Here is a 16,477-nt window from a genome sequence, read left to right on the forward strand (position 1 = left end):
CAAAAAACTCAGTCCCAGCAGTACAGGTTACCACAGTAACTGACATGGATAGACTTGCTAAAATAACAGACAAAAAGCTGAAAAAATAGAGGAAGAAAATGCGGATTCAGTTTCTAAGCAAAACTGTTTATTACATGACTGCTTAGACCACCTTTCCTCTGATCTGAAAATACCACTTATAAAGAAGGTGAATATATACAGGAAATATACAGTCTGCAAGATGACTACCTAGCCTAAAAAAACCAAAACTTTCTGACAGAAAGAACTTTATTCCACAAGACGCATTTGAACACAAAGCTGTGAAAGCACATTGTTCACCATTCTCTGAAGTATCTTGGTGTGCAATATCAAAACCTAAATTACAATCAGATGCTATGTGTGGTTTATGCAGTTTTCTACAATGCTCTCTATGTCAGACCTACAACAGCCTTGGATTGGAAATCTTTTATAAAGACTGCAAAGCAGGAGATTCACATCTCACTTTGCAGAAATTAGCAGCAACATACTGAAAGAGATGTGGGCTGATAGATCATCATTAATTTAGATGGTGCCATGGAACTGTCATACTAATGTGCTCGCATAAAAGACAATCAGAGAATATACTCCAGAGCTCAAACAGAGGTCTTAAACCTCATTAGGCTGGTTTCAGAAGCCAAGAGTCTATATCACAGCAGCACTGCAGAGGTTTCACAGGAGTTTTACATACATACAAAAAAGAAATCATTCTTGTCAATTGCTTTGCAGCCTGAGCTATATGACTAACAGCCTTTTAAGAACAAGTATTAATGGTGTATGACTATGCTTCAAAAAGATATCATTTTCTGGAGTAATTGTAGCAGTACTATTAAATCCCTTATCATCAATGAGCACACCAGGGAGGAAGAAGGCATTTGAACTTTCCATGATGTCCACTGTCACCAGTTTTCAACCTTAACTGAACACTGTGCCACTAAACTCAAGGTCATTAACAACAGCTTTCATAGCCTCCTTGTTATTCTATCATTGTTTTCCCATTTCTTCTCCCTTCTCTTCAGATATTTTAACTCTGTGTCAAATATTGGAATAAGAAGGATTTAAAGGCTAATGATAAGGTTTATTTTCCCTTTAAGAACAGGGGAATAAAGTGCAATTTACAACTAAGGTGGATGTTTCTTTTCTTTTCTCCTTGCTGTCTTTTATGCACAAATTGAAGCCTTTCTCAAGCAAACTTTGAGTACAAATTCCCAGTGGTGTCACCATTAAGGCCAAAGAAAATTTGCTCCCCAAAAGCACTGCTGATTACCTATAAATACACATCTACATACCTCATTCAATACTCTGGTAATCTCAATAATGTAAAACCCAGGTATAATAAAATAAAATCAGGCTCAAGCAGGACCCTGACTCAGTTTGACAGCAGAACTAACAGGGTGTTTCGTGTTACAGGCTGCATACCTGAGACAGAGGATCTGTAGTGCAGCAGCAGTAACAAATTGCCAACATTTGCACCAGTCTTGCACCAAAACTTGCAATATGGAGACGAACCACAATTTACAAGCCAAAAACTGTGTTCCAGCTATAAATTACTGTGAAAGAGACAACAGACATAGAGAAAATAGAAATCCACTCACCTTGCAGCCACTGACAATGTTATGGCCCCAATGATTTGGTGCACATTTGTCACACATCTCTCCAACAGTATTGGGAGGGCAGATACAGCGTCCACTGACGGGATCACAGTTATTGCCAAAACGTGAACACTCGCAGGCTTCATGGGAGACAGAAAAAAATAAAGCAGAGGAAAAGTTATCCCTTTATGTGACACTTGGAGAGCAGACCCTAACGGGGTTAGGATCATTCTTTTACTGTACAGTGGACTCAGTTATCTGCGGACACGATGGGGCAGAAAATGTAGGGAAACCATGAGAAACCAAAACCAGTAGCAGAGAAACACAGGTTAACTGTGGTTGAAGTAGCTGCAATGAGAAGAGAATGGGAAAAATAAAGGCACCAACTTCAGAAGTTCAGACTTCTGAGATGGTGCACTCTTTCCGATGTAACTGCAGGATGCTGCTATACAATTTCTGGGCCCGTGCTGTCTCCTCTAAGAGGCCACCTGAGGGTCTCTGAGCCATCTATGCAGGGAATTTGCAGCCTATTTAACCTCTTATACCAAACTGAGAAATACCTTCTGAAATTTCTGCTGCTCTAAAGAGACCTTCCTTAAAGGGCAAAAAAGGTGTTTAGGTTTCTTTTTCCCTTTCTATTCCTTCTTTTTCAGCTTACAAATCGTCTGCCTTGGGAGGACATCAACAAACTGATGTTTCCTCTCCATGGGAAACTGGAATTCTTTGCAGATTATACAAAATTAAAAATACTTCAGGTTTGGAATTGCTTCCAGAAGTAAACAACTCATTGGTGGCAAATACAGATTCAAGGTGTGTAAGTGACAAGTAGTTAAGGGGCACAAGACACACAAGTGATTAAAAGAGCAGAACCAGTGTGTGTTGTTTTCACACCCACCATCCACATAACCCATGAGGTCAGACAAAAGCACCATAAGCAAACTGACTCTCTGCATGATAACCTGTTCCTCGAGGTGTTTAAAGGGCAGTGTAACTTTTTTACCGGGGGTTTAATTTATGTTCACTGCCTTTACTGTGAAATACTTCAATTCAGACTGAAACTAGAAAACAAGGGATGTGCAAATATAGAACTCCTATCTACAGTTCAAATAAGAATTGACCTTTTTTTTCCCCCACCAATGCCTTCAAGATAAGAAAATTGATGCAAAGAAGATAGCAAGTTTTGCCTCATGGCAGGAACACAATGTACTGCATGCTATTTAAAATATTTTCACACACTGTAGCTTGAAGTTTCAGAATGCATCTCATTGGGAAACTGAGGTTTTCAGTTGTGACAGTTCATTTATGGGCTTACAGGTCTTGCACAAAATTGGCTAAAAAGACACAGAGGGGAAGCAGATATTCAAATGTTTTTCCTATTTTTACTTTTGTAATTATTTTTCAAAATAAGAGGGAAAAAAACAACACAACAGTTGAAAGCAACAGTGAAATAGAAACCTCTTTTGTATCTCTGCTGATAGAATGTCAACACTGACAATGCTTTCAGCGGGTTTTTAGGCTTTATAGATTTATATTGCACAAGAAAAAAATCAAATTATATTCCTTTTGGATAAATGATAGATAAAAGAGGTCAAATATTTTATTTGATACTTAACTGTCACAATGAAATTAATTTTTCTGTACTTTTCCTTCCAGCATGATTTGATATACTTCTATTAAATTTCTGATTTTCTTTGTGATTCATAATTTAATTCTTTTTTTTTGTCATTTGAAGGAATACATAAGAAGCCTACTGAAAATAAATGTGGAAAAATGAGCACATTGAAGACAGAATTCCGGTCCACCTGTTCTATTAATTTTGGAACTTTCAAAATTCTGAGATTTCTCAACATCTATAGGTGCTGCTGTTGCTTTAAATGTTTGATGACCACAGGCCAATACATTTATATTTAAAATGTTACTTGAATCTACAGTGTTTTACCATTTCATTGCTTTTTCTTAAACCCTGTCATTTTAAACTTTGCCAAGAGAGCAATTAAAATTTTAATGTGCAATTTCATTAATAGCCCTCTCATTTTCCTTCCCCAACTGTAGTTATCAACATTTTGTTGTGTTTCACAATGGTGATGTGCTTTTAACAGGTGGAATGTTAGAATAAGATGCTAATCATAAACGACAGAATTTTTTGCCCTTCATTTAATTGCTAAAGGCTTTAGGACTGCAGTTATCATTTGCATTTTATTTCAAGCTCTCTCATCAGTGAGCCTGGGAACAATCTCTCCCTTTTCCAAGGTGCCTATGTATCTGAACTTTTCAAACCTCTAGGTGTTTTTGAAACCTTCATTCCCATGGGAGATAACACCATAGAGCCAACATTTTCAAACATAACCTATAATCCAGCCTGTTTTAAGGTTTATCCACACTAAAAGTAAAACTAAATTCTGCTGACCAAATATGGGTCTCAAGGCCTTGATGCTCCTTCCATTAAAAAAAAGAGCAAGAAAAGGCAGAAAGCTAAACTTGTTACTTGTGCTGCCCTTCTGGATAGGAAAGGAGCAAGAACGGATTATGAGACATTGTGATTTCTGCTTCTGGAAAAAATCTACTTTATACCTAAAGAAAAATAAAAGCATTCTGGCACCCCAGCAGTCAGTCACACTAGACAACTATCTATGTGTCCTGTGATCACACATAAATGAATCTCTGAGACTTGAAAAACACAGTTCTATCAGGAAAGATGGATATTTCCCTGTGAAGAAACCTATTGATTGGCTTCTTTTTGATTTAGCAGTCTGCACTACTTCAAGGATAGGAAGCATTCATTTCAGTCTTTGACCTGATTTCCAAAAGGAAAAAAAATAAAGGTAAAGAGGTGGCTGGATATATTTATGTCTAATGCTGGAGTTTCAGCATCTAGAAAAGGAGATTTTCCATGTGCTTACACAAGGGATATAGCCGATAGTTTTACTTAAAGATCTTCTTGTACACATAAAGTTCAAGTAAGCAATTAAATATTACTTTGCAGGAAATGATTGCAGTAATTAAAGAGGAACAACCATATGAGAACAATGAAAAGTTTGGGATAAAACTAGAAGCAAAGGGAGTTTGTGGTTTTGTTGTTTTCCTTTTACATCCCTACAAGTTTATGTGATTTGGCAAAAAAACTTAATCAGAGTTCTATGATACTCTTAACTAAATTATAGGAACTTTGTGGAGTTTTTTTGGCAGACACTACATGGAGTAAATGACATTCCTGTTCCTTCTAAATTAAATAAAATTCATAAAATCTTCATAAAATAGAAGAAATGTCTTGGGTCTTTCATTCTTGCCAATCATCACCCTTGTCAAGTGAATGATGCACAAGACTGTCTATAAGCCCCTGGTCAGGAAAATTTGTTATGTAATCCAAAATTAGCCAAACTAGAATGTTAGGAAAAAATACATAAATAAAGAAACAAATCAATCTGTGCTTGGGTGGAAAATATTTACATACGGGTGCAGCCTCCTTCTTCGAAGTTGTAAAACCCATGTGCACAGCGGTCACACTTCATTCCTGTCACTCCAGGCTGGCAATAGCACTGTCCGTCCCCGTCGCAATCGAAGGACTTGGAACCAAAGGAGTTGCAGTTGCAGGGAACGCATCCTCTGGAAGACTGCAAGCCAAATGTTCCAGGCTGCCACAGAGTGAAGAGCAGTTAGTACACGGAATGATTACCAGGAGAAAAGAGGAAAAGCTGAGAGTGTAGGGAGAGTGTGTTGCTCTTTCCTCTTCCTCACTGAAATACTGCTTTTACCAGGTTAAATTGTAGTGGTAACACCCTAGAGCAAGGACACGAAATGCTCTACACTGCTGAGAAAGAATAAAGATTTCAGAATGTTATCTGATGCTGTAATGAATGTTCTGCAATGTAACATCTTTCTTATGAGGCTGTTTGCCTAAGCACAGCTCTCACTTTGAATGGAAGGTATGTCAGCACATAAATACATACAAAAAACATACCCCATCTCTGGTTGTAAGGCTATGTCAGGCAAGAGTTTGTTGCTAAGAGAGTGCATTCAAATTCTTAGCTATAAATGGTGATCGATTCAACTGGAAAGCCTCTGAATTACATTTTATCTCCTCTGAACAAAGGCAATATCTGTATACAGTAACTTAAGGGCAATTCTTTAGAATGATATATAGGAATAACTTTAGAAGAACATAGAAATAGTGTACTTGTGTACAATACAAAGAAATAAGGAGGATTTTTTTTAAAATAAAAAAACTCTGTCTTTGGATTAGGCCTCTGGTTCTCTTCTCTTTTCTTTTCTTTCTTTTTTTGCAGTAATCAATATAAAGTTTCTACAGAACCAGAGTAGATGTTATCAACTCTAGTAAGAAATTTCCTCCTTAACTTCACTAGTGAAATGCAAAAAGTAAAGAAGGGAAGACACACACTCATTTGTATACTGTGATACAGAGTTCTGCACAAAGCTTTCAAGCAGAAGACCTCGTGAGATTCACTGCATGAACCAACAGAGGCTCCTTGGAACAAACCAGATGATATTCAAATGACAAACTCAGTCTTGAGCTAGAGTGCTTTAAAATGGGAGTACTTCTCTACCTGTTTTTCAGGCATGATGATTTTTAGTGTACACCGAAATCCAAATCATATTAATAACTTCATTTGAAATTGACATTACAACATTAATAATAAAATCTATCAGCGAGTTTGATAGAAAAGCAGGATGTTAAAAATGAGATACTAAAAAGATCACTGCTAATAAATATAAATGGAACAAAGTGAAAAATATTTAATTTATAATGTGCTACTTTGGGATTCAGGCATGAAGTGTTAAATTTTTACCAACAATAAACCAGTAGATCTTCAAATCAATGGAACTGTGCTGGCTTTGACTATGGCAGTGATTGTGCCTCTGTACTAAGCACTAGTGCTGTGTCCAGTTCTGGGCCACTTCCAAGAAGAAAAGACACTGAAGTGCTGGAGCCTGTCCAGAGAAGGGCAATGGAGCTGGTGAAGGGTCTGGAGCACAAGGTCTATGAGGAATGACTGAAGGAGCTGGGGGTGTTTAGCCTGGAGAAGAGGAGGCTCAGGGGGAAACTTTTCTCTCTACAAATCCTTGAAAGGAGCTGTAGTCAGGTGAGAATCAGCCTCTCCTCCCAGGGAACCAGCAACAAGACAAGAGAACATGGCCTCAGCCAGTGCCACGGGATGCTCAAGTCGGAAAACAGGAACAATTTCTTTACTGAAAGGGTGGTCAGCTATTGGAGAAGGCTACCTCCACTACCAAAGGGTAGTGGAGAAGTCATTCAAGAAATGACTGGACATGGCACTTAGTGCCATGGTCTAGTTGACAAAGTGGTCATCAGTCAAAGGCTGGACTCAATAAACTTGGAAGTCCTCAACCTTAACGATTTTATGACTACTATTTTATATGGATTTGTTCTACAGTAGAAATCTAACTAATCTTTTGTATTGGTGAATTCTCTGAAACTTCAGAAGCTTTCCATGGAAAGGTCCTGAAATCTGATCTCTGAGGTTAATACAGAAGTTCCCCACTCAGGCAGAGAATCTGCTGATAGGTGTCAGAATACAGGACCGCATCTATGGTCAGAATTTGGTCTGGAAATCGTACAAACCTAAGCAAATGCTTGATTATACACGTAATAAAGAATTACACTGATTTTCATTTCCAAACTTGAATTGAAATGTTTTTCAAATTTCATACTTCTGACAAAACATGGCATATCAGAGAGAAAGAGGTAGTGAAACTCATTTAATTAAACTCAAGATTCAATAAAATACTTGACTATCTCTAAAGATTTCTTTTACACAGGAAGAAACATAGAAATGTGAATACACACAATCTCAAGACAGACATTCAGATTCATGCAGTGAAGTAACCAATGCACAGCATGCATGTCAGTTCTCAAGATAAAGTTTACTAGGATCTAATAAATTCTGTTTATATGGGCAACAGTCAGAAAAAGTCTGATATCAGCACTCCACACTGTGTTAAACTGGACCACCACCATGCTGGGTTGCATTCTGTGAGGAGGGCTGCACACAGTGTCATTTTGGTCAGTCATGCAAACTTTAACCCCAAGTTAAAGTTCTCAGCAAAGTTTGCTTACCCACAGAAATTCTAAGAATCACATTTACTGAACAAGAGATAAGATCCTAGACTACAATTAGGAAATATACTGAACTTTCTGAATATGGCATTATATTGTGTCCCCATCAGTTATTGTGTGGGCAACACAGTAACCTAAGACATTTTTAATTGGAAAAAAACTAATTTCTCCAAGGAAGTCTATATGAACAAATACAGCATGGGTCCCCGAGTCAAGCTGAGGATGAAAAACACTGCCAGGTATTTTTCAAACAGTGTGGTAAATGTGGGTTTTCAGTTGCAGGGAGGACAAACAAGATTCCTAAAATACTGCTCTGTTAGAAGCAGTTGTATCATAATTACTTAATTTTAGGAAATAAGTTGCTTTGCTGGTCTGTGATAAGGAATGAACACTCCTATCATTGTGGGCATTACATTCACAAAAGTGGCACTGCACTGAGTTAAAAATGGCTCAGGTAACTGAGAACTTTTCGCTAATATTCACTAATGAGAACTTTTGACACCAGTTATGTTCAATATTTTAAAATTAGATTTTAACTCTTTGCCTCTGGGGCTGATTCTTCTTGCAACCTCCTTAAGCTATTGATTCTTGAATTGTTAGAAAAGCAAGTCTTATGCTGCAAAGTCCAAGAAAATCCCACTGATTCCATTGATTTATGTACATCTCCCATGCATTTTGTGCATACTGCTGTGGATGGTGCTGTTTTGGGACTTATTTGATTTGATTTCTCAAATTTGATTTCGCGCTGATATCAGCACTTGCAAGATGAAGCCCTTAGGATTGGGGAAGCATCCTAAAATGCCGTTTGCCTTCCGAGCCTGTCAGCTTCTTGAGAATTTCTTATATTGTAACATGGGTATTAAAAATGAGAAACCCAAGCAATCTGTGTGAGCTCCAAACACAAGCGAACAGGAGACTTGAGCCCATGCAAAGCGGGTTGCCATTACCAGAGCTGCCGGCCGGTAGGCGCCTCGTGGGCACCCACTGGCACTGCCGGCGCCCCACCTCCGCGGGGGCACTCGGATCTGCTGACTGCTCCCCGCATTCTCTTGCAACTGAGGCACCTGTCTGCTGATTTCACAGTGTCTGCCCATGAATCCCGGTTTGCAGACACATCTTCCCAACACATCACACTGCAGTGACACAGATCCTAAAGCACTGCAGCCGCAGGGTATACAAAACACCTTTTCTGGGGCCCAGAAGTAGTTGGGCTTGAAGAATGAAAAGTAAACACTGTTAGAAAGTGAAGATAAGAAAATTACACCACATAAAAGGGTACAGAAATAAAGACAGGAGTAAGCACTGAAGTAAACAAAGATTAATTCCAATTAATCACCAGTATTGTATTAATGAGATGTTTGCTGGGTACCTTGTGCAATCTGAAAATTCCACTGATAGCAGCAAATTTTCTTTGAACAGACTCTTTAAATACCATTGAAAATGGAGTGTGAGCAAACCACTTCAGAAATTACATCATTTTAAAGAGTGAAAAAGATCCTTTTGATTTCTGCAGAATTATTTATGTCCTTTAAATTACACACAGGTGAAGGTGTTCTGAGGACATAGGCCTAACTCATAAGTCCTTATGTTGAACTAGAGAAATGTGTAGCTGACTATAGCATATTCCTTAGCTGCCTGAAGAAAACTCTGTGAAAGTTTATGAGACAATATTTCTCTGCAGTGATTTATGAGACAGGAAAACAATGTCAAGGCAAAAAACACTTTCACCAAAAATAATACATTGTTTAGACAATAAAAGAAGAAACCCTAAGAAAAAAACATGAAGGCAGAACATTCCAGCAGAATGAAACCAGCACCCTGCTTTTTTAATACATAAACATCAGATGCTATCAGACATTTTGCATCTTTCTTCATAAAGGAATTATCTCCCAAAGCTGCAATATTTTAAACTAATTTTCTATATCAAACATTCAAAATATGAAGAGTATATAATATGTATACAAATTTACTTATAGATACAGTGAGGCTTAAAATGCATTAATTGCATGTAAATGCTATGTCTTGTATTCTCTTCTAGAAAACTATTAGAAAATGTTTAAAAAGCCATCATTTTAACCTTTCTCTACATAAGAGCAATCCATATATGTTCTTAAAGTGAAAATTAAACAACAGAAAAAGTCTATCCAGAAGTAAATGATATTTAGCTGAGACAAGCAGTGAAGAAAGCCGAAAGGAAGCCCATTTCTGGTCACTCACTTTGCAGATGTCACAGCGGCGCCCGATGACGTTGGCTTTACACTCGCACTGGCCCGTCCGAGAGTCACAAACCTCTGAGAAGGAGCCATTCATGTGACAGTGGCAGGCTGCAGAGGAGGAAGAAGAAGATGTCAGTGTGTTCCCTGAAGCTAAATCTAATAGCCAAATGTTTACAGCACAGCTTTTGCCACCCTGAGAAATGACCAGCCTGGGTTAAGCAGGAAGGTGTTGCTCCCATACACTGACATATTAACCTGCCCATATTAATACAGAATTTTCCTCCAAATTATTGCAGTCAGAAATTTTTCCTCAAGTCCATTAACAGCTTGTTTTAGATGCTCCTCTCAGATCAAAGCAGGATGTGCAGGGCAGATTACTAAGTACATGCCCAGAGACTCGGAGTCTCAAGGAAGGGAAGGGCAGTGCTGAGAGAAAAAAACAAAAATGGTACAGACCCTTACACAAGGTGTGTACAGGGTGTAGCCCCAACCAGTGGGAGTGTTACTGCACCATGTGCTGGTTCTGCTGTCCTGGAGTTCACTCCCCGTTCATGTAGTTGTCAGGAAATGCTGGCAGGCTGCAAACTCAGTACAAAGTTGACATTATACAGGGACAGCAATGCTCTCATGCCCCAAGCTGCACTGAAAAATATACCAAGGATTATCTGCTACCATGACTCTGCAGGATTTCTGTCTCAGCAACAGCATCACAGTTCCCAGAGGAAATGTAACCCAACTGACCAACCTAACTCATCACAGTGCTTTCCTGAAGATTAAAAAAGGCAGTGAAAAAGCTGTTTCTTGAGGAAAACAGCGATGCTTCTGGCTCTTAAATTCTTCTTTAGGAGAAGACAAATTTTGGGGAAGATGTCTACCATCTTTTATGTTCTTCAACCACAAGAACCTTTTATGTTCTTCAACCACAAGAACCTTTGTGTTCTTCAACCCTTTTGGCATGCAGAGATTTTGAAAAAAACCCTTAGCTCTTGCTGTAGAGAACAGGAATGTGATTGTTGCCACAGGGACTATAACCACACAGTCACTGATCAGCATGAGCTGGTTCCTGCACATACTTTTTCCCCCCCCTCATAGGGGAATGAATCCACATTTTACACCAATTATCAATCTACTCTCTAAAATTGGGCTCCAACCCACATTGTGCCTTCCTGCAGTGCCCTATCTATATGTGTTGCTTTTTTTTTCCTCAACCTGACACCTTCATTTTAAGAAACACTTAAGAGTCCCAGCAGTGAACACATGGCAGTCGCATACTTGCATGTCAGAAGGTGCTATGTGAGACCAAGCAGTTTCATTTTTCCTATCTATAGATTATTACAACAAGACCTTCCTCATTACTTCATTGGACTTGCTAATTTCCAATTATAAATTAAAAGGATTGGTGTGGGAGTTTTCTCCCTGCTCTTGAGGTATTCTGCAGAAGTTGCTTCTTTTAATGAAAGCAACTATATGATATGCCATTCTGTTCATGGCATTGTTTCTCAAATGTCTGCAAAAATTCAGGAATAAGTAACAAAAATGTGCTGGTTCTGCTATTCATACCAGTTATGTAACACCTTCAGAGATTTCTATCTCCTTCTGTTTTGCAATATATTTTTTAAAAGTAAAAATTAAAGACACTTCTGATGTAATTAACATTGCTTATCTTTTCCTTTCAGCTTTCAATACTAAACAAATCTATAATTTACCTCTTTCACCCTGTATACTTTAATCCTGCCCTTTTTAACCTGACATTCATGTTTTAAAACTGACACTCCAAACCGTACATGGTGATAAATCTCATATACATATATGTCTTGAGTATATATTTTGAGTTTTGAGTGAAGAAAGAAGATACTAAAGCTCAGATTCAACAAACTACAATCCTCAATGCAAATTAAAAGCGTTTCACCAACCTTTTTATACAGACCTCAAACCGAAGCTCAGTCTGATTTGAATTGTTTTGCTTATCAGGCATATGACAACACAAGAATAAAAAAGAGAACTTACACTGATTTTATAAACAGATGAGTTTTTCCTATTTATATTACAACAAGCAGCGCTCCATGGTGTCTTAACTCAGTCACAGATGACTGAGTGCAATGCAGTGGTAAGGGAGAATTTGGAATGTCAGGACTTTGTTTTTCTTGGCTCTGGCAGTTCGTACACAGAGAAGAAACATACAGCCAGGGCTATGCAGCTAACAAACTGCTACTCAATCTGATAAATTGCACTTATTGCACCTAGAGCCTTCCCATTCATTCACCTCTACTGGGGAAATTAGCTCTTGTCCAAACCTCCAAATGGCTGTTATTATACAAAGTAGCCTGTTGGAAAAATTTGTCATACTTTCTTCCCGAAAGACACTGGTCAAGACCTTCATTATCTTTAGATTTCTATAAATATTTATGAGCTTGTATTTATGATCAAGCTACACGCTTATTCTCCTACAACAGTAGTACCTATACACTGAAACATAGGCAGACTTGATTATTTGCTTTAATTCATCTTTTGACACTGAGCTTCATTACCATCAGCTCAACCTGCAGGTATTTGCTTCAGCATACTGTGCTGTTTCACTCCAAAAAATAACCGACTAGAATCAAATCAAATAAGCTTAGGACATTTGCTCATTGTTCTTAGATTTATGGTTTTGTATAGATACACAAAAAAATTCAGAGATGTTATGATGATATAAAGCTGTACTGTCATTTGAAATGGTTAATGCACACAACAGCACTGTACTGAGAAAGAGCAAGAGACATTTCAAACAATAATTTGAAAGCAAATTCATGCCTTGCAATACTCTTGGATTTGGCTTTTTAATAAGGAACAAAATTGAAAACAACAAAGTAAAGGCATAGTCCCTCTGATATTGTTGCTGCAGGGCAAACTTCATGGAAGTCTGCAAAGGAAATAAAAAATCATATGCAAAGAAGAAAACCCACATGAAAGGCAGAGAGTAGATGAATACAAGGTAACTGCAAGCACAAGGATATGAATACATTAAGGGGCTCTCCCTGTTAATGATATGAACAACAAAAGCAAATCTCATAATTCAACATTAAACATGCATTTCTTTTCAATTTTTTTTTGTTGTACATTTTCCAAACTCCCGTCTTATAAAATCTCTGTCTCATGGACTGGTCACTACTGTGGAAATGGTCAAACCACCAGTCATACTGATGGTTCAAGAATAGTGACAAGGTACTGGAAGCTGTAATTTCTGATATACACTTCTTCTTAAATCACTTTCCACACTTAACATTGTAAATTATATGACATCATTCATTATGACCTGTTAACTTATGGAGAGAATATATAGGATTGTCCAATTTTTTTCTGCCATTGTGTAAAGTAGGTACAGAAATCACTTACACAGGTATGTCTTCAGGGTTATCTATGACTTTGTGTACATCAGTGTTTATTGTCCTTAGCTGAGAAACTTGTTGATGTTCTGCATCTTGTTAGCTCCCACAGACTCTCTGGAGGTCCAACACAACCTAGGACTTTCACTTTTGGACTGCAAGTTGCTAAAAGGGCAAGTCCTGGAAACGGATGCCAGTGCCTCAGACTTCTCTGCTCACAACACATACTGCAGACATGGTCCCCATGTCCCCTCACACAGAGCAGTAAGGCAATGCCCCAGCTCTTTTACTTGCATAATATTATCCTGCTATAGCACCTTTGTACTCTGTGAGGTTACTCTTGTCTTTATTGCAATGGACCAAACAGGAATAAATCCTTGTGGCAGTGAAATAAAATGCTCGGCTCTTTCAGGACAGTTTGTAACTTGTTTTATTCCACTTCTCAGAATGTGAAGGAAGAGTATGTGACGAATGTTTTTAAGTTAAAAACACTTGTTCTGCATTCTGAATTGTGCCAGCAACAGCTCAGAGAGAGAGAGCCACTGCCTCCTATAGAAAGAAAAGCTCCTGCTCCTACCAAATCTTTCATCTCCACTGAATAATTTTTTGCAATCACTATGGGGAAAGATGTGATGGGGCTGGTAGTTGAATAACATGCCACTACTCAGCTGAGAATTGCTAGCTTGCTGCAGTGCCAGGTATCTTCCTCCAGAGCATTTTAGAAAAATTTTCTCGAGATTTTAGGGTCTGATTGGCAGGTGGGAGAATCTTGACCTGCAAGCAGCAGCACCTCCCAACTTTTACTGAGGTTATATAAGTGGGAAGCAGGTTATAAATGCTGCCAGAGCTGGACCCTGAAACTGAAATACCACTCCCTCCTTTCAGTCTTATAAGAGAACAGGATTTTTCTGGGTAGCTTATAGCATTTTTAGTGCATAGTTTCCATTTATTTGTATTTATTTTTGTAGATCCGACATTAAGTATAACCTTTGCACCCATACAATGCTCCATTGTTTACTTCCCATGTCTGCTTCAACCAGAGCTTTTTTTTAAAAAGTTCTTCTTTCTATTTAGTTTAAAGCCTCCCTTTCTAGATGCAGATGCACAGTGTCATTATTAGAGCTGTATCATTCTCTTGCTCACACATATAGAGGCACAGTCTTCCTCTCAGGAACAAAGTTATAAGATAGATCAATACTGTCAGGAGCTGTAAAAGTTCGTGACTTACGTTGACAGTTCCTTGCATGAAGAGCATCACCAAAATATCCATCAGCACACCTCTCACAATATTGGCCTGTTGTACCTGGCTTACATATCAGACAAGCACCAGACAAGCTGTCACAGCTGCCAGGAACGGAGAAGTCAAGGTTGTCATTACACTGGCATGGTTGGCATGATCCTCCTGGTATTAAAGGTTGTCCAAAATAGCCTTCTGCACACCTATGGTAAAAGACATCATCCATTAGGACACTTAAATAATCCTCTCATTAGAAATATTTAATTCTGTTGCCTCCCTAATCACTAAAAATTATTTGATCTTCTCTCAGGTCTGTCTTAAGCATCTTTTTTCTTTCTCTCTCCTCTTTTTTAACAACACTGTAGACACAGTACCAGCTGAAATCCTGCCAGTTCTGCTAGCAATTAGACTTCAGTGGGAGAAAAATCTTGTCACTGGCACTGAATGCGACACAAAGCATAGCAAGAAATCTTAGTGGCACTCTGGAGGAAGGGGGGTTGGACTACGTGACCTTGAAAGGTCCCTTCCAATCCAAAAAATTCTATGACTCTATGTTAGATATACTTTGTATTTTAGCACATTCTGTATCAATGTTCTGTACTCAGTCACAAGCAAGCCTGATGATGTTTTTTCCCTCCACCTGAAAAACTTTAGTTTAGAAAAACAGTTTAAGAATGCAATACAGCCATATAGTTGTTTACCTAACAAGATCCATCCCCTGACTTACACTTCCCCTGATCTACTGCATGGTGAGATTTGCTTAATTAATGAATTTTTAATCTCTGTGTATGGGCAATCTAACAAAAAGATTGCTCATTAGCACAGGAACTATGCTGTTGCATACTATAGCTTTCATATTTTGTTTGAAAATATCACATCCTTTTCCGCCTTGCCCACATGCAATTTTCTGTGAGTACCATGCAAAGTAGTTTAGTGAATTTGACCTAACATGAGTCTGTATTTAAATCAAATTTCTACTAATCTCACAGCCTATTTCCTATTTATATTCTGCTCTGCTTTCCTTTTCTGTTACATTTGCTCATACTTCATAGTAAGAGCAACTTGTAGATAGCAAAGTAAAAGAAAAGAAAAATTTCACAGTCTGGCTAATGAATTTATTCATGAGCATCTCAGATGAACTCCAATTAGTATAAAACCAGAAAGTACATAAAGCACGTTGCACAAAATAGTTTTTCCTACTATTTTAAAGTCAGTTTGAATGCAGTTTTAAGGTACACAGATATCCTCTCTACTTTGTAGTAGTATTGGAGAGCATGGTTGAGGAAAGATTTTTTTGTATCATCGTAAAGCAGGAATGCAGAGCTCCACTGCTGTCACTCTTGTGTGCATCAAGTTCATCCTTTTCCTTGCTTCCAGAATATCTCATAATGCTTTTAATTGGATCTTAAGCAAAGCGGTCTAAACTAAATATTATTCAATATCATCAGCAAAGATCATAAAGATTATAAAAACTGGATAACTGAGAGCAGGGAGGAAAAAACAGTGGGAACTAATTGAGCAGTTTTTGTAATTTTACACAAAATAGGATTTTTTTCCATTCTCTCAAGATATCCGCAATGCAGCCCACAAACCAATAACATGTATAAACAGTCCAGTGGTTTGGCTGCGTGTAAGCACTCAGGAGTAAAATTTCTACAATCTAGCCCACTCCTGTAGCACAGTCATCTCTAAAAACTACCTCTTCATAGCAACAAGACATCAAAATCTTGTCATTAGAATAATTCAGATATTTTATTTTCAGAACCTGTCATAAAAGTAGCAATTTATTGTATTTCCTGCAAAGGAAGAGATAATTTTTCTTTGATGGAGGATATCTCAGCTATGACAAAAGACTAATTTTTATCTTCACTTTGCCAAAATAAATCAGCTTTTTTCAGTGACATTATCTCAGTTACAAAGTCTAAGAATGTATCTTAATATGCAACAACTAATAGCCA

At 38.0% G+C, this 16,477-nt stretch overlaps 1 protein-coding gene across 1 annotated transcript in view; it reads right to left on the minus strand.

Moving 5' to 3' along the window:
• LAMA2 (laminin subunit alpha 2) overlaps positions 1-16,477 on the minus strand; it is a 252,727-nt gene that overhangs the window by 110,558 nt on the left and 125,692 nt on the right. Inside the window, exons 19-22 of the mRNA XM_054279037.1 lie at positions 14,511-14,722; positions 9,919-10,025; positions 5,059-5,239; positions 1,611-1,747 (exon numbers count right to left, since the gene is read on the minus strand). Coding sequence (XP_054135012.1) covers positions 1,611-1,747; positions 5,059-5,239; positions 9,919-10,025; positions 14,511-14,722 — 637 coding nt within the window. The remainder of the gene's footprint in view (positions 1-1,610; positions 1,748-5,058; positions 5,240-9,918; positions 10,026-14,510; positions 14,723-16,477) is intronic.

The sequence above is a fragment of the Melozone crissalis genome, unplaced genomic scaffold (assembly GCF_028551555.1).
Source record: "Melozone crissalis strain CALT ecotype California unplaced genomic scaffold, PUWL_Pcris_2 ptg000027l_1, whole genome shotgun sequence".
Taxonomy (NCBI): Eukaryota; Metazoa; Chordata; class Aves; order Passeriformes; family Passerellidae; genus Melozone; species Melozone crissalis.